This window comes from Engystomops pustulosus, chromosome 1 (genome assembly GCF_040894005.1).
Source record: "Engystomops pustulosus chromosome 1, aEngPut4.maternal, whole genome shotgun sequence".
NCBI lineage: Eukaryota > Metazoa > Chordata > Amphibia > Anura > Leptodactylidae > Engystomops > Engystomops pustulosus.
In genome coordinates this window covers 103,872,959-103,899,708 of record NC_092411.1, presented here as the reverse complement: position 1 = coordinate 103,899,708, position 26,750 = coordinate 103,872,959, and the positions used below count along the sequence as shown (strand labels likewise).

Genomic DNA, 26,750 nt, shown 5'->3' with positions numbered 1-26,750 from the left:
GCACCTCTCCGTGCTCCCCGGATTTAATTTATTTACGTCACTGAACTTGATTTGTCCTGCCTACAGTGTTTGCAGAAAGCTGGTGACGTCACACGCTCTCTGCAAATCTCTTGTTTGCTACTACTCCATACTCCATTGTACGTGCTATAAATGCAGGTATGTTGGTTGTACGATACAGAATTTAAAAACAGGATTGCTCAGCATATTACTGGTGTAAAAAAATCGATAGCACCTGGGGCAGTAGGCCACTTATAGAGGTTTACAAAGGTGAGCGTTCTTGCCTACGATTCTATGTGTTAATCGTCCAGCACAAAGGGGTGATTGGAGAAAAGTCCTCCTAAAAAGGGAGGCCTTTTGGAACCCGACGGTGAATTCTAAATAGCCGAACGGCATGATTTCCCAAAAAATTGACCTTACCTTTATTTTCTAATTTGATGTCACATAAGTTACAGCCCATGTATACATGTATAATATTCTTAACCAACGGAAGTAAAATGTGCATTTTCTTGTAACTAGACAGGTGTGTTCACTAGTTATGTGCTGACTTTCACTGTGATTTTATTGTATCATAAGGAAGGCTTGGACACTAGCCAAAACATGGCATTGTACTTTTTTTTTTTTTTTTTTTTTTGGACTGTAACTGTAATTTTTATTGAATTTTTCAAAAGAGGGGAAAAATACAATACAGTGGATATCATAAACAATATGCATCAAGTAGCTCCACCAAAATGAGCAATTGATTTACCAGGCATTTTGCAATGTCCTGTTTCCTAGCAGCTTCCTTCTTCTCTGAAAACATTGCATAGGGTTACTAGTAATATACATGTATAATCCAACAAGCGTAGCTGTTACTGCTGTAAGTAACTAAGCCCTAACCCCTTATAAAGCCGGTGGTTACCAGCGAAACATGTTTGGGGGCTTGTGCTCTTTGAAATTTTAGTCGCTTTAATCCTCTAACGCTGTTAGCCTATCTAGCTAGGTGTCGGATCTACTAGTTAGGTCAGACGAGTTAGTACCTCTGTTGTATATTATATAGCTGAGCTACCTAACTGTCGTTATCACTAGCTAGGTCAGAGGAGTTAGTGTTAGTCTGCTTAATTAGCCAGTCGCTGTACCTTACAGCTAGATTTCACTAGGTAGTGTCATTGTGTGAAGAAGACTAGCCAGGCTGCCAATTGACTCTATTAGCAATTTCAGACTAGATGGTCTTGAGAAAAGGATAGCCGAGTGTGAGCAGCTAATATTTAGTGATATGGTTTGAACTTATGTTCAAATATACCAATTAATTGACAACTCACACTAGTGGCGTGCTAGGCAAGCTTGGCTACTAGCCCACAACTACTACCTACTGGCTGTATTGCTGAACCTCCAAATACCTCTTAATCAGTCCATACGAGACATATTGTTATGAAAAAACTTTTGTATGCGATGGAACTATAGTGGTACTACAACTGGCCACTAGCTTATCGTTGTTGACTATTGAATGGGGAGACGTGTTGTGACAAACTGCCTATTGGTTGGGCTGTGTAGATAAGCAGCCAAGTACCTACTGTGTTACTATTTTCACTAATTCTATGGGGGCTATTCAAATTTATAGCCTCAACTAATTCATATCTTACTATCCTTCCAATCATTTAATTGGGGTATGTGTGGATCATCAGAAATATGAGGGACAGTGATATCAATTGAAGTGGGCGTTGTACTTGCTAATACAAAAAGCAGAATCTAGCACAGCACCATGGGACAGGAAGGTGAGTACTATATTCTACCTTCAGTAAATCTGATGGTAGATGTCATTTAAATGATGAATGGATACTACTAGGATATGCCATCACTTTATGATGTGTGTGTTTTGTCATTTAGAACCCCTCTCATTCTCAAAATAATGGATCTGTACTTCCTTACTAAATGGGGCAGCCAGTAGTGCCATTGTACAGCATCAAAAATAAGGAAACTCAGCACTACGTCTGATCTCCACAATTATGAAGTGATCCTAGAGATATGTCATCACTTTATTAGATGGGAGTAAACCTTTTATCTTAGCAGGTCTTAGTTTTTCGGTCACCTTACATGAATCTCTCCTCTTAGTCACTACACAACAGTGTTCGGAAATCGGCATATGAAGCTTTAGGAAAATTTGTCCGCGCAGTCCATCTTGAATGTCAAAAGAAACCCAGTGAGACCAATGCAAATGGTGAGAAGCACAGCAAGATTTTGCTTGTTTAAAAGTATGAAGAAACAATGTATGTGTATGAAAATGTATTTATAATATTGATAAAAATTTTCAACTGAGACAAATTAAAGTTTTTTTTGGTTTTTTTTTTAATCTTTGTATCAACAGTTCTGCATCATTTATTGGGAATTGTCATCCCTGCCTATCTGCGGGGTGCAGTCCAAGATAAAGAACGTGAAGTGGTGATGACCATACTAGAATCCTTAAACAATGTGTTGAAAGATGTAAAAGAGCCTTGTGTTAGAAGACCCGAAGAGCTTGGGAAAATATGTGATGTCATCAAAGCTGTGCTACAAAGCAAGGTCTGCGACTTCTATGACCATTTGTAAGAATACCACTATTGAATATACCATAACTAATCCTTTTCTTAACCTGCAGACTGCATGTCAGGATGAAGCTGAAGATGACGAGGATGAGCAACAGGTAGGCAGTATTTTTAAATAATTTCCCCTTTAATCCAGTCAAAAATATAGGGTTGTTTTACTTTTTTTTTTTTCCCCAACATATTATTTCTAATTGTGAATTTTGTCCCAACCTTGTTCATTTTTTACTAAATAGTAAAAGTAAATTTAAATATAATAGTTAACCTTAATAAAAACCAATTTTTTCATCACATCCGACTTCCAGTGACGCATAATAAAATCATCTGGCCAAGGCAAGTTTTAGGTCTGTGGCATTTCTTTAAAGGCATTGTCCACTTTCAACAAATAATTGATATTGTTTGAGTGATGAAAAGTTATACAATTTTCCTATATACTTTCTGTATCAATTCCCCACGGTTTTCTAGATCTCTGTTTACTTCCAGTGGAAAGAAATCTGTCCATACGCATGTGATGGATTTGCAGGTGCATGAGCTGTTATCACAGGACAATGGCTACAGATGGGGGGTGATGTGATCTCTGACCATCAGCAAATCGCCCTGCCAGGACTAATTGCAGGGCAATTGTTTATAGTCAGAGATTACATGACCCTCCATCTGCAGACATTTTACAGTCAAGAATGGTTTCACTCATGAAGTAAAAGACAGGAGGCTTCCATTTTTTGTCAATGAGAACAGAAGAATCAGAATGCAGACCAGACTTCTATAGAAGTCAATGGATTCACAAAGATAGTTGTGTGTACATATAGTTTTAACTAAATGTCAGTTAAAATGTTGTTTTCTTCGCGTTTTTCTCTTTTTAATACAGACATATACCAGCTAGGTAGGGATTAGAGGTTCTATTTCGACTGGATAGTACGGGCCTTCATTTGACCCCATGAATATGTTTAGCATCCACTCTGTGCTTCTCTAGCATATGTGCATCACAAATGTGATATGAACCAAGCCACTATAGCACGTTGCATCAAACAATCATGTTCAAGAATCCGTGGAGGAATTATTCACTGGTAATAGATGTGTAATGGCTGAGAAATTAGAAACCGGAAGAGGCTGCATATGGGATTCAGAGCCAGAATAGACCATGAATTTACAGTGATAAATGGAGGGAGGAAGTAGAAAGAAATTAAGGTTCCTAAAGTCAGTAAAAGAGGTGCAGCTTGTTCCTTGAAATTTCTCTTTTCCTCACTCCATATATTTATGACTGATACTTGTGTTTCCTTAGTGCTGTGGAATAATGTGATGCCAAGTAGCAGTCCAACTGAAAGAAGCAGCGGCCAATCGCAGGTTCTGCTTGTATTAATAAATGTAAAGAGGCACAGCCATTCCCCGTGGTCGCATTCTAGCTCCATTTCCATAGACTCAGCAATCATTTGCTTGCCAATTAAACCCGCAATTAGCCAACAAGTCACACTAAGAAGACGAGACTGTGCAGAAAGCGGTGTTTCAGCTGTTAGCGTGCCACCCAGTTTTATTGTATGTGATCGACTCCACTCTTCACTGAAGCATATCCATGGGATTAGCAGAGGGATAGTTCGGTAGGTCTCATTTTGAAAGGTTAGAAATCTCATAAAAACCACATCTTGGCTAGTAGACAGTAACCAGCCACCAAACCATAAAAGTATCAAAAATCCTGTAAAAGAGGAAGAGAGCATGAGCACCAGTGTCCACTTAAACAATCTTTAATTTTATGTAAATTAAGTGCAGGAGTCACAGGGGCTGGTCTTTGTTGACATGTGATGTCTTTTCTGTGTTACTTACTCACTCAGCTTGGCCCCCACTTTTGTGCTCCTTCTCAGAAGTCACAGCCTGGTGACATCAGTGGGGAGGGCTGTACATGAGCACAAAGATTGCAGCAGCCTGCAGCTCAGACAAGTCACGTGTTTTTTTTTAAATGCATCCAAACCAAAGCCCAGCCCCTGTGACTACCCCAGGATTTTGTCAGGATGCATATATTGTAATGCAAATGCTAATGAAAGGCAGAGAGGCATTTTTGCACTGCAGGTGTGATTGGCTTTTGCAATCTGTCTTCAGTGAAAATGAGGTCCCTGGTGACAGTTTCCCTTTAAGTGATTGGTAAATATTTGTTATGTGTCTTAAAACATATATTTTATTGGATATAAATTAAAATATATTCTCACAGGAATAAGTTGTGTGCTTTGAGTGATTGTCGCTGTGAATATCTCTCAGGTGGGCTAGAAGACATCCATTCCTTTACACAATGGGGAGGAATTGGGTGTCTCAACACAGTCTTCCTATGCGTTTTTCCAGATCTTAGTTAATTTTGGGTCATTGGGAATCTGAGTGGCACTATAACAGCTTGCTAGCTTTAAAAGACAGTGGCTTGACTATGGAAAGCACAACAATGATGCTAACCCCCAAATGGCCCATATGGCAAGGTGATTGACCTACACCAACCACATTTTGGTACATCCAACAAAATTTGAATACACAAAATAAATACTTCCCTATCATTATTAATCTTTATGTGAGACACACTCAAGATCACCTTCTAAATCGGTGATAAAATATCAAAACACATTGAATAAATTATAAATCCTATAATGTCACCAATAAAAACCCCACCTCTTCGCAAAATAAATGGCTTGAACGCAGCACCCCGGTCACATATAAACACAAAGCCTTGTAAGTGAGGTCACTTGCACAGTAAATGCGACTTAAGGACATTCGACTTAGACGGGGAAAAAAAAAACAACAACAAAAAGGGCTTGGACATTTTAGGCCTAAAATAGGTTGGTTGGTAAGGGGTTAATGGGTGTTAAGCTGACTTGATACATTTCCATTACTTATTATAGCTCTCAGATATCAAAATTGTATTGTTGTATGTAGTACACTTTACCACAATGTTACCAGGACTTGCTATTCATTGTGTTTAGAGCAATCTGTTATAACAATAGACACCTGCATCAGAGACGTGGGACACTGCCTCAAGGTATTGTACATGGATACACAAGGAACACTTTATTTTGGAACTGTCATTTGGGGGGTAGTGTTCTAAACTTTAGAACAGGTTCTTTTTCACATAACGTCAATAGTTTACTTTCCTGAACCGCTAGTTGCACTGGTGATAACCTGAGAGAATATATTTGTCAGAGAGAGACCAGAACAAATAGGTCAATAAAGATAACAGAGTCAAAGTCCAGATTAGTCTGTGTCACCAAGGTAAAGCAGAAGCCTGATGTACTTGGGGAGATCTCTCTGTATGAATGAATATTGCACATGTAGCCCTCTATACAGCAGTGATTATACATGCATCACTGTATGTGACTTATGTTCACCAAAGGCTCACTATTCAGGTAGCTGGTGTAACAGACTTGGCCTCTTCAGCATTCAGTATGAGAAGGACAATAGAAAAGTAGCTGGTGCAGTCAGATGTGTTTTCTATAAACAGCTCATGTTTATATAACAAGTGTTGGGACTTTATAAATGTAAAATGTCTGGTACATGTGACAACCCCAAACCCTACAAATGACAATATGTAATGAACATGAGAGAGGATAGGAAATCTCACCTGTGATCAATGCATCCGTCACTATCAGGATGAGCAAGGAGATGATAGATGATTGACTGTAAGCTTCTTGTATGAAAGAAAATGGCAGGAAATTGAAGAAGCATTTCCCGAGCTGCATACATAGCACAGTCTCTTGTGTCCCCATTCTGAGCCTTTTTGTACTCACGTGTTCTGCACTTTCTTGCTTGTTGATGCACAACTTTCACAACCTCATGACTGTTTGCTCCAGGATCAGGTTCTTGCTGTGTTACATCCGTCCTTGTTCATAGTGTTACCTTGTTTAACTTTGACTTCTGTACTCCTAGTCCTGTCGTCCTCATTTACAGATCAGAGTATATGTTTTGTTTGGGTTTGGGACAATAACCGAGCCTTTCTCCCATCAATTGAACAGTGAAGTGCAGTGACTTGGTGTGGAGAGTCTGCTTCTGTCTCATTGCATATTTGCTCTTAAGGTAATTATCCTGTAGAGCAGGTAGATCAGCCAGAACAGGTGGAGGCTGTCTCGCTCCCCTTCAGCAGCCTCGCAGCCACGCCTCCTGGTCATAAAGTGTCACCTACCCACCTCGCTGGTTCCATCTCTGGCACATGCTCAGGAATATTATGTCACGCTAGGCTGCAAGCTTATGATATGTCTGTTTTGTTGTGTTATTTAGTTTCATATACTTTATAGTAAATTCTGGAATCTAAATGAGAACAGCAGGAAGTCAATCGAATTTTCAGAATGACAAACATTGTCACCTCTCAGTTGCGAATGCTCATTTCTGGAGAATTACTAGTACAGATTAGAACAATGCGAAAGTGCTCATTATATGAGTTCATAATACTGCTGTGGTGGTCCTGATACTGGAAGTGCTATATTGTGTCTCTTTTAGGTAAAATGTTGTGCCAGTAAATGTTATTCTGAGGGGCATGGTTCTTAAAACTGCACCTGCGGAAATCTTTCAGAGCTACACTAATTGTATTATTTATGGCAGACTGCAATTTTGGGATTACAATTTTGGCAATTTCTTTTTCTTGTTGAGATGGAGGTTATAAAAAACTATGCTATAGTTAATGTTGTGAAATTAAGACCCATGAAGAAACACCTTAACCATACAGTATAAATGTGTTTTATAATGATTTATTTATTTATTTCTGTGGGATACAGCCTTTTAACTACTTTTGGTGACATGGCTCTAAAAACATCAAAACCTTCATTTTTGTGTCTGTTGTTCACTTTGGGTTAAATGTGAAAATTTGCAATCCAGGTGAATATGTGTAGGGTATCTATATTAGTTGTAACTATTGTGTAAGGGATAGGTCTCCATTCCTAAATATATTTACACTTTCCATGAGTGTAATTCCTGTGATCTGCTGTCAGAATCCCCCAGTTGCTGCAGATGCCTGGTTCTGTGTATCAGTTCTTGTGTTAGTACCCTGGCAATGCCCTGTGACTGTATGTATTCATCATCGAGGGCAAAGCAGCCCACTCTTTTAATGGATCCATACACTATGTAGGGGGACACAGATTTACTGGTCTTAATAAGGATATGTAGATATTATTTTAGCAATCTTGCTCCGCATGATGGACCGTGCTTGCCACCCATCGAGAAGAGTACTATGGCAGGTGAATGGTCAGGCCGTTGATCGGTAAATAAATACATTAATATGCTTTATAGTGAAATGTATTATCTTATGGGGGAAGGGATACCGAATCTGTGTCCCAGGTAACACAAAGCCTAGCTTTGTCTCCTGGCAGGGAGCCTAACTTCTATTTGTATTGTGGTTTTTGTGTTCCCTTAGAGTGGCTTTCAACACCAACGGTGAAAGTGGAAATCATATCATAGAAACATTGTTACAGTATATAGAGCAATCGCACAAAGAAATTTTTTTTTCTATTCAATGCCCTGGAGAAGATGCCAAAAGTGCAGAAAAATGCTAAATCTTGTGTTTTCCTCTTAGGCAGAGATGGATGCAATGCTGATGGAATATGCCGGAGAGGGAATTCCTTTGGTTGCTGCTGCAGTAGGTGGCAGTACATTTGCGCCATACTTTGCAGGCTTTCTTCCACTGTTGCTCAATAAAACAGTAAGTATTGTGGTGGACATGACTATTCTGTTTTATAGTCTTATTGTTTCCATTTTATTTGTGACGGGGCCATGTGAGTGTTGTATTTCTTTTGTTTTTTCTTTTGCACTTTTTTGCCTGCGACCATTCTGTTTGCTTTGTCATTTTGAACAAGGGATATCATTACACTTCCTTGTGATCCTGTGTGAACCCTCTGTATTTTCTTCTCCATGCAGAAATCCAGCTGCTCCACTGCTGAGAAGTCCTTTGCTGTGGGCACACTTGCTGAGTCAATAGTCAGCCTGGGAGAGGCCACAGCTCAGTTTGAAGCTCAGTTACTTCCTGCACTCATTACAGGAGTACATGATGACGATAATGAGGTCTGTAGTAACGCAGTGTTTGGACTTGGGGTCCTTGCAGAACATGGAGGAGCAGCCGTGCTCAAGTATCCTTGGTGGTTTTTAACTGTCTTCCTCACAGGATTACTGTCTGATCTCAGGAGGGTCTAACTACTCGTTACAAACATGGGGGGGACTTTATATGGTCATTCCTCTGACTTATGGAGGTCATTTCAAGCCATTTCTAGCAACCTCTTACCTCTAAAGGTAAATAGAGCAGCCTTGAGGAGTGTTCCCAGTCGCTCTGTTTTATTGCGGATACAGAAAACCACAATTCTCCTGATTGGTGGGCTGGTCCTGCTGGTTGCACCTCTAGTGTCCCCTGGTACCATCTATCAGCTGAATTGTACCTACATCACCAGGGTTCCTCCCTCCTCATTATGGAGACGTTTATTATGCTCCGTATCTGGTGCGGTTTTCGTGACCATGCCACAGCACAGCTGATTGCCAATGAAAAGCAGCGCCAGTAGTTAGAGGCACTGTCACACACTACACAAACTGTGTGACCCTTCAGTTTAGTGCCATAGACGATAAATCAAGTTGTGGCTGAGCATTTTAAGTTTCCCTGGTGAGTGCATGTAGAATGTGCATGAAACTTGTTGGGACCCTTTCAATATTGGCTTAGAGGTAGGATGTAGTAGCAATTAATAGGGACAGACTTGGGACCATCCTTGTTAAGACAGGAGCTATACATTTGGGGCATTGGGTCTCATCGTATTTAGGGACAGTAAATGGATCAACACAGAGCTCCTTGGACCTTTACTTGTCGGAACAGCCCCACCCTGTATTGATTGCACAGTTGTGTTCCCTGTACTTATTTCATTGCATTTATCGGTAGTATGAATATTGCCTTGCCAGGTCTGTCCCCTATCTGCATTTGTTGTAAGGAATATAGGAGGCTATTTTATGGGATACCAATGTATCTTGTGCGGATTAGCAATATCGGATTTACTGTAAGCAGAAATTGTAATGCTGGTCTATTTAGTGGTGATCAGCAATATGAAAATACTGTAAGCAGATAATTTTGGCTTTTAATAAGTTTTATTTTAATTTGTTATGTTGACATCCTGCTACATAATCAAGTAATGAATAATAACACTTATGACTTTCTGCTGGTGGCGGGGCCTTGGCTCACTTCTAACAGCATCCTGCTGGTGGTCCCATCTTATATCCCTACAGGGAAGTAACACTTTTTCTTATTTAAATTTCTTTTTATGCGAGTCAGAGAACACAATACAGGCGATTGAGTAATATACAGTAAGCAAATAAAACATTAATCATATATCAGAATTAGTAGTTCCAATTTTCCTGTCGGACAATAGAACAATCAGGTAGTAGGTCTAACAAATATGCCCATCCAAGACAAAAGAAATGTCCATAGAGAAATAATAGTTCAGAAACCATTAACAAATTAACCCCTAACTTCCCACAAGAACACCATAATCCCGCCAAAAGGCTATTGTTAACAAAGGTTTCTGTCTCACTCTGTAATTACCAGCTTTCAGCTGTCAGGAAGAAAATTGCTTTTAATAATAATAATGTGTCTTGGGTCATGGAGGACCTTCTATGTTTACTAGGGCGTTAAAGAATCCTCGAAGAGATTACACTCCCTTTATCACAGATTTGTTGCTGAACAAAATCCAGCACTTTTTTATTTTTACTTGTTTATCCTAGCGTTCTTACATCAAAAGATTCTCATGTAACGTCACACCCCTCCTTGACTTTATAAATCTAATGTAAATCTCACTTCAAAGTTGATTTTCTGGTTGATGCCATCACACTGGTCCATGATAGAAACAAAAACTAGCAGGTGTTATGCTGTTTGACAATATACTGGTAGTGGATTATTAGACCAATTGCAGATGACTGGTTCCCTTTAAAGTAAACCTGTTGCCAGGAGTGTCATTTTTAGCTGCTGAAGGGTTCCAGTAGCCTTTGCTATTAGAATTTTAAAAATGCCTCTGTCAGTAATCTGAATCATTACAGTAGTTTATAATAGTTTTTTACATTACCTGTCTCCCCACCAGTAGGGAGGTGGGCAGCTGCAGCCTGTATGTGTCAGTCTCCTCTCCTCCACACCCCTCCAGTTCCCTCATCCCACTTCATGTCATGTGCCAGGAAGCCAGGTAATGTAAAATATACTACCGTATATACTCGAGTATAAGCCAAAGTACCTAATTTTACCACAAAACCTGAAAAATCCTATGGCAGTGATGGCAAACCTTTTAGAGACTGAGTGCCCAAACTACAACCAAGTCCCACTTATTTATCACAAAGTGCCAACGCAGAAATGTAATTTGTGATTTATACTTCCTTCTCTGTCACAGCTTACATTGATACCAGCACTCTGAGGACACCAATAAAGTAGAAAATAGAAGAAATTTGGATGATCATTTTAGCTTCGCTCCAGGGTCCTATAAACAGGAAGTATTGTCCACACCTTCCCACTCCTCCAGTAGTCCCAGGTAGCGCTGTCACTTTAAAATAGCTCTGTGCATAGCAAGTCCTGGGCTGTCTGGGACTGTAGGAAGATACCTGGAGTCCTCTCTGGTGATGGCCTGGGTGCCCACAGAGAGGGCTCTGAGTGCCACCTCTGGCACCCGTGCCATAGGTTCGCCACCACTGTCCTATGGACTTGAGTATAAGTCTAGGGTGGGAAATGCATTAGTCACAGCCTCCCCAGTATATAGCTAGTAGCCCCCTGCCCCCAGTTAATAACCAGACCCCTAGTATATAGCCTAGCAGATATCCCTAGCAGATATCCAGCACCCCCCTTGTATATACCCAGCAGCCCCCCGCCCCCCCCCCCCCCAGTATATAGCCAGCCAGTGCCTGCCCCCTGGTGTATATATAGCCAGTGCCTGCCCCCTGGTGTATATACAGCCAGTGTCTGCCCCCTGGTGTATATACAGCCAGTGTCTGCCCCCTGGTGTATATACAGCCAGTGTCTGCCCCCTGGTGTATATACAGCCAGTGCCTGCCCCCTGGTGTATATATAGGCCAGTGCCTGCCCCCTGGTGTATATATAGGCCAGTGCCTGCCCCCTGGTGTATATATAGGCCAGTGCCTGCCCCCTGGTGTATATATAGGCCAGTGCCTGCCCCCTGGTGTATATATAGGCCAGTGCCTGCCCCCTGGTGTATATATAGGCCAGTGCCTGCCCCCTGGTGTATATATAGGCCAGTGCCTGCCCCCTGGTGTATATATAGGCCAGTGCCTGCCCCCTGGTGTATATATAGGCCAGTGCCTGCCCCCTGGTGTATATATAGGCCAGTGCCTGCCCCCTGGTGTATATATAGGCCAGTGCCTGCCCCCTGGTGTATATATAGGCCAGTGCCTGCCCCCTGGTGTATATATAGGCCAGTGCCTGCCCCCTGGTGTATATATAGGCCAGTGCCTGCCCCCTGGTGTATATATAGGCCAGTGCCTGCCCCCTGGTGTATATATAGGCCAGTGCCTGCCCCCTGGTGTATATATAGGCCAGTGCCTGCCCCCTGGTGTATATATAGGCCAGTGCCTGCCCCCTGGTGTATATATAGGCCAGTGCCTGCCCCCTGGTGTATATATAGGCCAGTGCCTGCCCCCTGGTGTATATATAGGCCAGTGCCTGCCCCCTGGTGTATATATAGGCCAGTGCCTGCCCCCTGGTGTATATATAGGCCAGTGCCTGCCCCCTGGTGTATATATAGGCCAGTGCCTGCCCCCTGGTGTATATATAGGCCAGTGCCTGCCCCCTGGTGTATATATAGGCCAGTGCCTGCCCCCTGGTGTATATATAGGCCAGTGCCTGCCCCCTGGTGTATATATAGGCCAGTGCCTGCCCCCTGGTGTATATATAGGCCAGTGCCTGCCCCCTGGTGTATATATAGGCCAGTGCCTGCCCCCTGGTGTATATATAGGCCAGTGCCTGCCCCCTGGTGTATATATAGGCCAGTGCCTGCCCCCTGGTGTATATATAGGCCAGTGCCTGCCCCCTGGTGTATATATAGGCCAGTGCCTGCCCCCTGGTGTATATATAGGCCAGTGCCTGCCCCCTGGTGTATATATAGGCCAGTGCCTGCCCCCTGGTGTATATATAGGCCAGTGCCTGCCCCCTGGTGTATATATAGGCCAGTGCCTGCCCCCTGGTGTATATATAGGCCAGTGCCTGCCCCCTGGTGTATATATAGGCCAGTGCCTGCCCCCTGGTGTATATATAGGCCAGTGCCTGCCCCCTGGTGTATATATAGGCCAGTGCCTGCCCCCTGGTGTATATATAGGCCAGTGCCTGCCCCCTGGTGTATATATAGGCCAGTGCCTGCCCCCTGGTGTATATATAGGCCAGTGCCTGCCCCCTGGTGTATATATAGGCCAGTGCCTGCCCCCTGGTGTATATATAGGCCAGTGCCTGCCCCCTGGTGTATATATAGGCCAGTGCCTGCCCCCTGGTGTATATATAGGCCAGTGCCTGCCCCCTGGTGTATATATAGGCCAGTGCCTGCCCCCTGGTGTATATATAGGCCAGTGCCTGCCCCCTGGTGTATATATAGGCCAGTGCCTGCCCCCTGGTGTATATATAGGCCAGTGCCTGCCCCCTGGTGTATATATAGGCCAGTGCCTGCCCCCTGGTGTATATATAGGCCAGTGCCTGCCCCCTGGTGTATATATAGGCCAGTGCCTGCCCCCTGGTGTATATATAGGCCAGTGCCTGCCCCCTGGTGTATATATAGGCCAGTGCCTGCCCCCTGGTGTATATATAGGCCAGTGCCTGCCCCCTGGTGTATATATAGGCCAGTGCCTGCCCCCTGGTGTATATATAGGCCAGTGCCTGCCCCCTGGTGTATATATAGGCCAGTGCCTGCCCCCTGGTGTATATATAGGCCAGTGCCTGCCCCCTGGTGTATATATAGGCCAGTGCCTGCCCCCTGGTGTATATATAGGCCAGTGCCTGCCCCCTGGTGTATATATAGGCCAGTGCCTGCCCCCTGGTGTATATATAGGCCAGTGCCTGCCCCCTGGTGTATATATAGGCCAGTGCCTGCCCCCTGGTGTATATATAGGCCAGTGCCTGCCCCCTGGTGTATATATAGGCCAGTGCCTGCCCCCTGGTGTATATATAGGCCAGTGCCTGCCCCCTGGTGTATATATAGGCCAGTGCCTGCCCCCTGGTGTATATATAGGCCAGTGCCTGCCCCCTGGTGTATATATAGGCCAGTGCCTGCCCCCTGGTGTATATATAGGCCAGTGCCTGCCCCCTGGTGTATATATAGGCCAGTGCCTGCCCCCTGGTGTATATATAGGCCAGTGCCTGCCCCCTGGTGTATATATAGGCCAGTGCCTGCCCCCTGGTGTATATATAGGCCAGTGCCTGCCCCCTGGTGTATATATAGGCCAGTGCCTGCCCCCTGGTGTATATATAGGCCAGTGCCTGCCCCCTGGTGTATATATAGGCCAGTGCCTGCCCCCTGGTGTATATATAGGCCAGTGCCTGCCCCCTGGTGTATATATAGGCCAGTGCCTGCCCCCTGGTGTATATATAGGCCAGTGCCTGCCCCCTGGTGTATATATAGGCCAGTGCCCCCGCGCAGTTCTGCCGCATATAACATGACGTCATCTGCGCGCAAAGTGACCGCGTGGGGAGCCGGAGCTGAAGACAGAGGACCTGCGGGGGGAATCGGAAGGGTGAGTACAGGTGTTTTTTGTTTTTTTTTCATGGACTCGAGTATAAGTCGAGTTAGGGTTTTCACCTCATCTTTTGTGCTTATGCGCGAGTATATATGGTATTATGAAGTACTGAAATTATTGAGAATGCAGAAAAAGGCATTTTTAAATCCGCATAGCTTAGGCTTTTGGAACCTGTTACCAGCTAAAAAAAATTTAAGCTGTTACTCTGAGGGAGGGGCTGTGTGTTATTCAGTGAAGTGATCCTTCTGCTACAAACATAGGTAATGAGACTGAAATTGTGCAACCATAACTAACACCATCTGCCGTTTTAAATGGTCAAAACTTGCCTCTGGTTTTCTTTTGTTTCATATGAAAAAGATTATTGTTGTCTTATGAGAAGGAAAGAATTGTACAATTAGCCTATGACTTTTTTTAAGTTATAAATTTGTCCCACTGTGTATTTGAGTTTGTTACCCCAGTTGCAGATGGTAACCTTTCAGAAGATCCTAGTATATTGCTGGCTGGGTATAAAACCATGCTTTCTGGATAAATATTTCTTCCTTGACACTTCTTTAGAAATTTCCCAAAGTTACTTTCTATACTCTCAATTATAATCTGCTCGAAGAAGAATCCACAAACCCTGGACAATGTGTGTGGGGCAGTAAGTCGTATGATACTTAGACATCCAGAGGGTGTTCCTGTAGATCAGGTAGGAATTCTATTTTTCTTCATATTAGGGAGCTTTCTGCTCTCCTATGTAGTCTAAGAATCATCCATACGAGAAACCTCATTCAGTCCCTACAACATTGTCTCTTGACCTGACGGAGGGGATTCTCACAGATTACACAAAATGCAGCTATGGGAGCTGCAGTGGCAGATATAAATGCACTTTTATAGCTGTGATAATGGTTTGCAGTAGTCTACCTCTGCAGCATAGTACAGACAGATAGCACAGCTTCTGAAACTCTGCACTTTTACCACAGTCTACCATGTTTGCTCTGCAGATTGGCTGACTGGCCAAGCATATCAAAATCATATTTGTGGTCACTGTTGTAGCAATAAGGCATTTTCCTTAGGCTACATTCACACACACGTATGGGGGATGTATATACGGCCGACGTATGTACGGCTGATATATGTCCCCCATACGCTTCTATGGTCTCAAGGCCCTGTACGGGAGCGGTATGGTGCAGCACACGTGCGGCACCGCTCCGTAGCCCGGGAAAAGATAGGACATGTCCTATCTTTTTCCGTGATACGGCGCCGTGTTCTGTATCTTCCTATGGAGAGGGGCGGGGGTGAGCAGCGCTCATCCCCTGCTCCTCTCCGCAGCGCTGATGTATGCCCGCCGTACTTTGGTACAGCGGGCATACATCGTGTGAATGTAGCCTTACTGTGGAAACCACACTTGAAGTAAATATATCCTCAAAATCCATGGTACTCATAGACCATGAAACTGTGACTGCGGTAATAAAATTTTTAAATGATGCAAATGAGCCTAAGGGGCCTCCCTAGCCTTCAGGCAGTTACACGGTCTCACCCCCCGCCTCCACAGCACTTGTACAGTGAGCACTTCCTAATGTAATCTCAGTGATCATGCAAACCCGATAAGTAAAGTGGTAATTGTACCACAAAGTGAGTCATTTACTACAAATACTTTGTGATGGCTGCTCCTCCGCGTGTTTGCTGCATTTCCACCGCCCTTTCGTATAGGAATGTCAGCGCTAATATAGTCCTTGGTCCACTTGTTTCACTGGAATTATCAAGGCAAAAAGTACAGCAAGCTTCTCACCAAATGCATTTATCCTTACTTAGTGCTTAGTGTTCCCAGTTTTTTGGTGGTGAGCGTTACAGACTTTGGTATCATTTTGGATTATGTTCCAGTCCCTTTCTATTATGCCATGTAGTGCTAATGGTTAATGTCTACAGTCCTACACCAACTTCAGACACAGTAGCACGAGCTGGGCCTTGATGGTTCTACTTTCTTTAGGATCCTAATGTCCTGTTTCTGCCCCTCCTAGGTATTTCCAGTGTTACTGCGATCGCTGCCGCTGAAGGAAGATTTTGAGGAGAACTGTACAGTTTTTAGATGCATTGCTTTCCTTTATGAGAAAAACCCTTCGCAGGTACAGTGTGTAGCCGATATGAATGGGAGTCCTAGCTTAATCGATTAATTACCAGGTTTTCTTTGTTGTGGTTATAGAGCATTGCAGAGAGTGAATAGTGAGGATTCTCATTGACTTGAGGGTTTGTCAGATAGAATGCACCAAATTTGTTTTTAAAGGGAACCTACCACCACGATTCTACCTATAAAGGTAGAACGGGTGGTAGGTGGATGAATGGGACGTGAGGATAGTCCTTTTTTTAGGCTAATCCTCACGTCCCGGCTATCTTTTAGAAAACTTTAATCTGCGGTTATGTACATTTTTTTTTTTTTTTTTAAGTGGTTACTGGAGAGTGGAGTAGCCGGACATGAGGCTACACGTCGCGGATACTCCACGCCCCAGTAGCCTCTTTTTCCCCGCCTACCATTTCATCTTCGGCGAGCAGCTCCTTGTAGCTGTGTGCCCTAGTCCGAGTACCCGACGTTCTGCGCATGCGGGTACTCGGGGCGGAGCTACTGCGCATGCGCAGAACACTGCAGATGCCGGGGACTAAAGTTTCTGATGTGAGTAAATCTAGTAAAAAGATTTTGAATTCTGGCAATGCTGATCTTAGTTCACCTAATATAAATCTTTGCTTAGTTGTGAACCACATTTCTTTCAGGATATCTGCTAGTGCAGTGACAAAATACCTGTTTAACTGGATCCGCCAGAAGCTGTGGGGTATTTTTTGCCTGCAGTCATGAAGCTGCTAACTGTCCCTTGTTGAAACAATATGTCTGCGGTCTAAGATCCGCCCTGTCAGTATTCAGCTGTCTAGACCATAGAAGGGGGCTGTATTGTTAATCACTATACATTATCATTCATAGAACATTTGCTTCTTCTGCACTGACCTCTGATTCTTCCATACAGATCGCTGCACACATTAATGATATTGCTAGAATATTTGCTCATGTCTTGGGAACAAAACAGATTAAACCAGGTATGACTGCTTAGATATATTGATTCCTTATTTCTGTTTAATTACCAACTTTTCTTTAGCAAGTGTCTCATGGTGGAGAGTCATCACTTTGCTTTAAAGCAAATTAATGGTTTTCTAGAAAAATATTCAATATAGAGCTGACAGGCTCTATTTCAAACAGCTATATCTGAACTGTGGCACCTAGAAACAGTCCTGATGTTATAATAAAGGGGAGATTCTCCTCTTTAACCTCTTAATGCTCAGTGTCCGATATATCGGACGCTGAGCTCAGTGACTTAACGCTCAGCGTCCGATATATCGGACGCTGAGCCGATGCCGGTTCAGCTCAAGATTTGAGCCGAACCGACATCGGGAAACACGGGGTGCCGGCTGTGACTGATAGCCGGCACCCCAGTGTAACACCCGCGATCGGAGTTGTCTCTGATCGCGGGTGATTAACCTGTTAAATGCCGCGGTCATCGCGACCGCGGCATTTAACTTGCATCTGGGGGGTCTTTCCCCCACGATCGCCCCCCCCCGAATCATTTTCGGGGGGCACCGATCATTGCTACGGTATCACTGGGGTCCGATCTGGACCCCAGTGTTACCTGCAGGAACTGCCGGTAAGATGGCGTCTATGACGTAATCTTACTGGCAGAGTGCCACCCTATGCAAGTGCATAGGCTGACACTGATAATGCCCTGCAATACATAAGTATTGCAGGGTATTATTATGAACAAGCAATCAGATTATTGCTTGTTCATTTCCCATGGTGGAAAAAGTGAAAAAGTAAAAAAAAAAATTCAATAAAAAAAATAAAGTAATAAATCACCAAAAATGCCCAAAAGCCCCAAAACATATAAAGAGACATATAACTGAAAAAAAAGTCTAAATCATAACACAAACCCCACATATATAGTATCACCGCGTCCGTAACAACCCGTAGAATAAAAGTAAATAATTATTGAACCCGCACGATGAACGCTGTAAAAGAAAACTGTTATAAACCCTCCAAAAATTATGATTTTTACCTATTCAATCCCACAAAAAATGCTATAAAAAGTGAGCAAAAAAACATATGTACTCTAGAATGATACTGGTGCAAAGTACAACGTGTCCCGCAAAAAACAAGCCATCAACCAGCTCCGTAGCCAAAAACGTAACAAAGTTATGCCCCTTGGAAGACGGCAATACAAAAATGATAGATTTTTCCCCACAATAGGGTTTTATTTTACAAATTTGGTAAAACACAAGAAAATATATTTGTGTCTGGTATCCCCGTTATCGTATCGACCCATAGAATGAAGATAATATGATTATTAGTCTATACGGTGAACACCACAAAAAAAAAAAAAGTAAAAAAACCAGTAGAGAATTGATGCTTTTCTACTCCTGCTCTCAAAAAGAAGTTCCTAAATTTTCAACAATAGGTGATACCAACCCCAAAATGGTAACAGTGGAAAAAGCATCTCATCCCGCAAAAAAAATGGCATCACATGACCCTAATAGCGCAAAAGCGAAAATTTTATAGCCTTCAAAAGAGGCCAATGAGGAAAGTAAAATCCTGGCAGCTGTAGGGTGCTCCTTCCCTTCTGCGCCTCACTGTGTGCCCATAAAACAAGTCACGGCCACATGTGGGGGGTCTCTGTACTCGGGAGAAATTGTAGAACAAATTGTATGGTGGGTTTTGTATTTTTATCTTTTGGAAATGTGTAAATTTTAGGGCTAAATGAACGTATAACCGGCACAATTTGACTATTCTAAATTTCGCCTCCATTTTGATGTAATTACTATGAAGATCTCAAGGGGTTAACAATCTTCGTAAAATCTGTTTCTGATAGCTTGAGGGGTGCAGATTTGAAAATGGGTTGGTTATATAGGGGGTTTTGATGCTAAATATGTAAATTTTCATTCAAAACTGTATTTATCCCCAAAATAGTCAATTCTGAAAATCCGGAAAAGCGCTATTCGATTTGTAGGCCGCGTGACATCAAAATAAATTATCCAGACATTTCAAAAATGGTGAAAATGTAAAGTAGACAAATGGGAAATGTTATTCAGCAATTTATTTAGGTGGTAAATCTATCTGCCTGAAAACGCAATGATTTCAAATTTCAAAAATGGCAAATTTTTCAGAAAATTCATCATATTTTCTTTTTTTTTGTAAATAAACGCAAAACTTATCTGCCAAAATTTACCACTAAAATGAAGTACAACATGTGGGTAAAAAACAATCTCAAAATCGTTTTGATAAGTAATAGTGTTCAAAAGTTATAACCATATAAAGCGACGCATGTCAGAATCCAAAAAATGGGACTGAGCCTTAAGCTGTAAAATGGCTGCGTCCTTAAGGGGTTAAAGTGTGTGTGTTTTTTAATGTGTTTTCTAGCTATTTGAAGTTGGCCACTGTGATAATGTCTAGACATGTGCTAGCGGCACCAGGCACGTGCAGATAGGATGTTTTTGGCCCATTCGTGAAAGGTTAAATAGAGATTTTGGTTTTCAGTATGTGATTTATTGGATTGGAGAATTGGATATCATACATATTTAGAAATATTGGTACAAAATGGTATAGCCCATATTTATCCCGTGAATTGCATTTATCTGAGAACAGATTAACTCTTTCAAGACCATGTCAATTGTTTTTGCATTTTAATTTTTCACTTCCAGTGCTCCAAAAGACCTATAGCTTTGTAAATTGAAAAGTTAAAAAATAAATAAATAAAAAACATATGAGGAGTTGTACTTCCTAGTGGCAAGATGAAATATTCCACACACTGACTGGGAAGCTGGAACAAATATTCAAGATGCAGTGAAATATACCAAAAAAACACAGCTGCACTGTTTTCTAGCAGGCTTTGTTTTTTCTCTGTGCAGCCAAATGGCGCATCCACTTATAGAAAAAAGTGTGATGTAGGTGTCATTCTGGTGGGATCAGCTGATATTCTCATTGACACTGTTTGTGGAGTTGAATAACCTTATGATCACATCTTATTTAAATATTTATGGGTGGTGAAAAAGTCGCAGTTTGGATTAGTTTAATGTTAAACCATTTACCATATGTGATTATTGTTAAATTTTATTAGATCAGGCATATTGTGATTTGGGGATGGGTTTTCTTTTTCACCACCAGTCATATTTAGCTGAGCAGTGAACATATTATGCAGAAGTGAGTAACATTGAAGATGAAATGAAAGGGGTTTTTTGAATGTTTAAGGGAAATCTACCTTTAAAATGCATCATGATAAATCGGGGACACTTAGTCATATATCCAGACACTGTGACTGTGGGAATCTTCTTATATTTATTATCCATGGCCTCCTTCCTTCTAAAATCAACTTTTATAAATATCCTAATGTGCTAATGTCCTAACAGAGCATTGAGTTCTGTCTTCACAAGCTGTTACACTGTCTCGCCCTCCACACTGCTCCCTTTGCACTTCTCCGCTCCCTCTGTCTGCTGTAATCTAAGACCGTGGGAGGATGAAGAGCTCCTGCAAATTGTAACAGCTAGTGAACAGGGAGGGCTCTGGTACTGCTCCCCTAAAGCCATCTTGCTCATTAGCATAATTTTAAAAGTTTAATTTAGAAGGAAGGAGGCCATGGATAACACTTATAAGAAGATGACTACAGTCACAGTGCTTGGATCTATGAGTAAGTGTCCCTGGTTTATCCATGCTTGATGTAGATTTACTTTTAGTATTGCAATATTTTTGTCCTTCACAGTATAAGTGGATGTGTCTCCATCTTAAAGTTTTTTGTCTTGTTTATATGACTTTTTCAGACACGGAGCAGACCCTACTAATTGTTTTGAGAAATCTAGCCCAGAATTTTCCCCAGGAATTGCAGAATGCAGCGATGTCTCTTCCTGTTGAAATGTCTTCCAAGCTTCGTACGGCTCTCGCCTAAGACCGAGTAGCATCTTTTAGTAATTCTGCCCGTTGTGACAGATACCATCCATTTAGATTTTCAAATAAACATCTTGTACGGATTGTGCAATCATTCCACAATAAATCCGATAATGCCACCATGAGTCTCTTGTCCTCAGGAAGACTGAATGGGATGGTCTTTATTTATGCTTGGTTTGCAGTTTGGTTTATACTTTGGACCCAACAGACTGTGTATTTCTTATTCATTAGAACTGTTCATAAAGCAATGCCAGAACCAAAGTTCTACCCATCCATATGGAGGTCCAAGTGCAATGCCACTAAGCTCTGCATGTGTTGTTCAATCTACAGCAATAAAATGAAATGCTTTGTTCAGTTCTGCTTGATATGACAACTGCATGTTTGGTAAATTTATAAGGCATTTCCACCATTATGAAGCTTGGGTACTGTGCAACTCTTAACTCACTATTTCCAGTCACTTATTAGGTCACTTCTACACTTTTTATATTATATCCAAATGAAAGCTATGGGACACGTGATGCCCTCTGTGCAAATATAATGTTTCCTTATTTATTCGAGGCACTGCACAGTTTGCAGCATGGTGCATTCGCTCTGCCCGTAATCGTGACTCTTGCCATCATGTGGAGAGTCTAGTAGAGTCTATGCAAATTTCAAAATACAATTGAAGCTTGAAATTGGTGACACCGAGTTCTCCACAAACTTTAGTATAGAGGCAGATTCACATTGCTGCAAATCAATCAACTTAAAGGGAACCTGTCACCACATTTGCACATATACAGTCAGTGAGCGGTTCCTATAGAGCTCTACTAACTGACTGACATCCTTTCTTTTAGCTAAAAATGGTTTCCTTTACATCCACATAAATCACCCTTTATCTTATATTACCTGGCATCAGAGGGGGCGTATCCTGCTCGGCCAGCCCCTCCCATCTAAAACTCCCCATGCCTTATGCCTCCTTACTGGTCACAGTTCATATCATGTGACCAGGGTGACATCTCAGGCCTTTAGTTTCTTAACAATAGCAAACCGTACCCCTTGCATGTATCTGACCAGATGATGTCACAGCAGCCTACATGCACTTCTACTCCTCTCCATCCTCCATGGAGGCTGCTATGATTTCATGCTATGATACATGGTGTACAGTTTGCTATTATTAGATGGCTAAGGGACCTGCGATGAGGTCACTGGTCACATGTCATGAATGTAACACAAGGCACGGTGTACATAGAGCTTTATGTGTCTGTAGTTGAATATTAGCAGACAGTCCCCAAGTACAAGGAGGAAGAGCAGTGATTCATACTTATTAATTAACAAAAATGCAGCATTTCACAGATATAATTCTAGCCTGCCTCTATCAGTCCTGCTGTGCACAATTTCAGTTGCCCCTAGACAATCTATGAGATGTAGCAGGGCTCATAGTATAAAAGTGTCATCCTCTGTGTAATCTCATGCATCTCTTATCTGTCTCATCTCTCTTTCTTTCTATGTGCCAGCGTGTTAGTACAATGTCAGAAACCAAATGACCTGTACCCTGATAATGTAACCACATTGTCACCACACAGATTCTAGAGGGCTCATAATGTGTCTGCCCACACCCTGGGATTTTACACCCAGTAACCTAGAGAGTGATAAGAGCCAAAACAGCAATAAAACTGAGTAAAAAGTAAGGGGTTAAAAATCATCTTTATTGTGTTAATGAATTTTCTTTTGTGGGAAAACTCCTTTAAGGTACAGTGCCCCAGTGGCAACTAATTTTATGTGATATGGGGAGGAATTGTAACCCTTTATCAGCAGGCAGTGTTAGTCCGGGAGATCAAAATCTGGTGACTGTTCCTCTTTAACGTCATATATAGAGACAGAAAGTGGAAGAAAAAGGTGATAGACTAGCATTTGAAATAACATAATGTAGCACGTGAAAAGCTATTGTTCCCTTGATTATCCTTTTAAAGGGAACCTGTTGTCAGGACCACACTTTTTACCTAATGAAGGGTTCCCATAGTATTAAATACTAATTTCCAATCTTCTTTTAGAATTAACCTTACTCCTTCCACTCCACTCCTTCCAAGATTTATATAAAGTATTTAACTGGCCCCTGCCAGCAAACTAGCATCTGTTACAAGACTGCAATCATCATATGATCTCTGATGCCCCGTGACTGATTCCACTTTGCTGGCAGGGGCCCGGTTTACTTGATATACTTTTAAAACTGACTGGAAGTAGAGATGTTAATTCAAAAGCAAATTGGAAATAAAAAGGCTGTGGGAAACTGCCATTAGGGGAAATGTCAAATCTGAGTAGCCCTTACTCCAGTTTGCATTGTGTGGTTTCTTTCTGGGAAAACCACATACTGTAGATATAGAAAGTACATACTTGGTCATTATTTACATAGGGATACTAAATTACATACTGTAAGTGATGTATTGCTGTCTTTCACTGCTTATTTAATTTTATCAAGATAAGAGGTGACTGTAGTAATACATTTAAATATTGGTGGCTCAATAATATTTCCACTATTCTTCAGAAGTAACTTGTACTCTAAAATCATAATCCTCTCCGTTTTCAAACTTTTTTTTTTCTTTGAATAATTAATATATTATAAACAAACAAGTCCCCCTGATGCTCTTTTCCACATTGGCTGTCACAGTCTGTAAGCTAGCTAGCAAGTACATACAATATATCCAATACAAATGCTCTAATCTCTGAAGATATCAAACTCTGAGATCATTTGAGTATGTAAGCTAGGAGGGAAGTAAATGTGGTGTATCTAGTGCACATGCTCTGACAACATGTCACACTCGGATACCGGACTCTGGTATCAAATATACCATTATATGATCTATGGCTCTGACTTCTGACCAAGTCCTAAAATGGACACTGTTTAGCTGTGATGAAAGGGTCCAAACTTTAAAGCCTGAAATGTAATAGATGGCATGCACCATTACAAAAAAAAACGCAGAGTCATATTTTAAATATCCGTATAAAACTTTATAACCATCTAGTTTATACCTCTTTAAATTAGATAAAAACATTTTTAAAAAATTTTTAAAAATAAACCTGTGTTCTCAACTCTGTCAGTAGTTGCTTCCTGGTGTGATGAGTATTCGCCCATAAGGTTCAGTCTGCTCCAGGCGGATAACTTGTTGTGTGCAGAGCACTAGAAAAATAAATGATTTATGTAGAAGTTTCTGCAATTATTTTGTATTAGACTGACTTATTTAAATTTACATTCATAACATACTAAAAAGAGAGTAAAGGCATCTCTGTTCTACTTCTGATACATTTTAAGAGGTAAGCAAGGTAAATTCATTAAAATATATGTAACGATTACTGGCTGCAGCTTTGGTCAAAACTGCTGCTAGATGCACTTTAAGGGAGTAGAACACCCAAATATCATGGCTGTTGTCATCTTGGTGCTAAAAAGACTGGCAGACAATTCTATATAACACAGCAACACTCACCCAGACAGTTGAAAAAGAATCTGGAGGCAAAGAAGCGAGAGAGAGCACCAGGAGTCAGGCTAAGGAACTCTGCCCGCCCAGCGCTGTCAATCTCTGAGTGTAGCTTCCTAGTGTTAGATACATCACACACATTAACCCTTATAAACTGAAACTCTGACTTTGTAACCAGGAAAGAGGTAACTGTTTGATACCTGTACATATCACTCAGTAATACTTCTTGGGTTTCGGGTAGCTCCACAATAACTTCTGGCATCTCTGAGACCATTGGGAGAAATTTGTCTTCCTGTCCAGAGAGTGATCTGCAACACAACGGAAGGCAATTGCAATGTGATATACGAACTGGCTTTAGGTCACCATATTAGAATAAATTCTCTTTAATGTTACTAAACTATAAAAACCATAATTGGCTTTACTTACAGTATGTGGCAGCACAAATTGGTGCACAATTGTGCAAATTTACTTTACTATGTTAAAGGAATTGTACCATAGCATAGGGGATAGCAAACTCAGTGATGAGATTCCAACTGTTGGGACCCCAGTAATCAAAGGCTTAGACAGTGAATGGGAGTTCATGAGATAGCTTTGCTCCTGCCAGTAGCAAATATTGATCCATGCAAACTACCTGTTACGGCACAAATGCAAATAATTATTTGAATTAAGCAATAAGCTCTTTATGCTCTATCTTGGATAAGGGACAACTTACAAACTTGGTACAACCCCTTTAAGGGTGCAGTCACACTTATCGCTAGCGCTGTGTTTACAGTTGCGGTTCAGTGATTTCCACATATGTGTCACAAAAACATTGTTTTTCAATGGGTGTTTTCACATTGGGTTATTTTTTTCACTGATCCATTGTCCATGGAAAATATTTTTAAACATGTCCATTGATTTTCACTTATGCTGATCAAAGAAGGTAATAGAAGTCTATTTTTACGGATGAGACTGCTTTGAAAACATAACACCTGGTTTCTCAATGTTAAACCTTCAGGTTTATTTGTGGAACGCAGAGGCTAAACTGACACAAATCGCAATGGCTGCGCAACAGAAGCGGAGTACATACTCTAATATGAAACTACCCTGAAATAAATCTACATATTGTGTGCTGCATCTATCATGAGGTTTTTCCCAATGAGGTAAGGCTGATTTCACACTTCTGTACGAACCTCCTTTCCTAAGAAAAGAACAGGGGTTAAACAACTGTTAAAAATACCAATGACATCAATGTAAAATTTCTGTCATCCATTATGTTTAGTTAGGTGAGTATCTGTTATCCATAAGTTTTTTTTTTTCAAACTGAGGAAAATTACTGCAGCCTCACGTCCAAAAAAATTGAATGTATAACAGATACCTGCCGATTCGGAACATAACAGATGACATAAAATTTACATTGATGTCAATGGGATTTTTAAGTAATATGTTATAAGGAAAAAAAAAAGTAAAGAACGTGGGTAAGGAACAGAGGTTTGAATGGTAGTGTGAATTTAACCTAAGCAGCAAGGTTTACATGAATAAAGATAAGGAGAATTGTACCAACATTCGAGGCAGGTCCGCATCTGCCATGAGGAGAGGTGAAAATCTCGCCTCAGGCGGCGGATGCCCAAGCCTTGAGTGAAGCGGGGCCATAATGTGGCCATTGCCGCTCGCATTGCCCACATGAAAAATCAATCGCACCTGTCTCTTTAAGAGACAGACGCAAATGATGTACAGAGCGGCGCCGGCACAGATCCATCTGTCCGTGCCGCTCTGTTGCTCTTGAGGACTCGGGCAGCGTGCAAAGAAGTCACGCTGCCTGCGTCCCTTCACAGAGCACAAGGGCCAGGAAGAGGAAGTGAGCGCCGGTGGGGGAGCGTGATGGGAGTCGAGGTGTGTCATTGCTTTATTTATTTATTTTTTATAAAAGGGAGGCTGTATATAATAGAATAGGGGGGCTTAATATAATAGAAAAAGGGGCTACATATTCTATAATAAGTGGGGCTGTATATTATATAATATGGGAGGTGAGCTGGACATGTAACCTGGGGGTGGCTTTTAACCATAATTTAACTACACATTATATAATCAAGGTGGGCTGTATATAATATAACTTGTGGGTAA

The 26,750-nt window shown here is 41.7% G+C and overlaps 2 protein-coding genes and 1 long non-coding RNA gene across 4 annotated transcripts in view; 1 reads left to right on the top strand and 2 right to left on the bottom strand.

Annotated features, from left to right (window-relative positions):
• Positions 1-21,552, top strand: part of IPO4 (importin 4) — a 47,223-nt gene extending 25,671 nt beyond the window's left edge. The window contains exons 22-30 of one of the 2 annotated variants that reach the window (XM_072150742.1): positions 2,089-2,194; positions 2,342-2,535; positions 2,612-2,656; positions 8,083-8,208; positions 8,424-8,632; positions 14,805-14,937; positions 16,250-16,354; positions 17,243-17,312; positions 21,075-21,552. In XM_072150742.1, the coding sequence (XP_072006843.1) occupies positions 2,089-2,194; positions 2,342-2,535; positions 2,612-2,656; positions 8,083-8,208; positions 8,424-8,632; positions 14,805-14,937; positions 16,250-16,354; positions 17,243-17,312; positions 21,075-21,199 (1,113 nt within the window). In that variant the 3' untranslated portion in view covers positions 21,200-21,552. Of the gene's footprint in view, positions 1-2,088; positions 2,195-2,341; positions 2,536-2,611; positions 2,657-3,834; positions 4,071-8,082; positions 8,209-8,423; positions 8,633-14,804; positions 14,938-16,249; positions 16,355-17,242; positions 17,313-21,074 lie in introns of those variants that run through there. The other variant, XM_072150743.1, reaches the window with a different exon arrangement.
• LOC140129575 (uncharacterized) lies at positions 2,695-6,739 on the bottom strand. Its single transcript, XR_011855570.1, has 2 exons — positions 6,142-6,739; positions 2,695-4,242 (listed from the first exon to the last, which is right to left on the bottom strand). It is a non-coding gene; the product is annotated as an uncharacterized lncRNA (long non-coding RNA).
• Positions 21,553-24,231: 2,679 nt separating the features above from the next.
• Positions 24,232-26,750, bottom strand: part of REC8 (REC8 meiotic recombination protein) — a 36,618-nt gene continuing 34,099 nt past the window's right edge. Inside the window, exons 17-19 of the mRNA XM_072150741.1 lie at positions 24,848-24,955; positions 24,657-24,763; positions 24,232-24,352 (exon numbers count right to left, since the gene is read on the bottom strand). Of these exons, the coding sequence (XP_072006842.1) occupies positions 24,270-24,352; positions 24,657-24,763; positions 24,848-24,955 (298 nt within the window). The 3' untranslated portion in view covers positions 24,232-24,269. The remainder of the gene's footprint in view (positions 24,353-24,656; positions 24,764-24,847; positions 24,956-26,750) is intronic.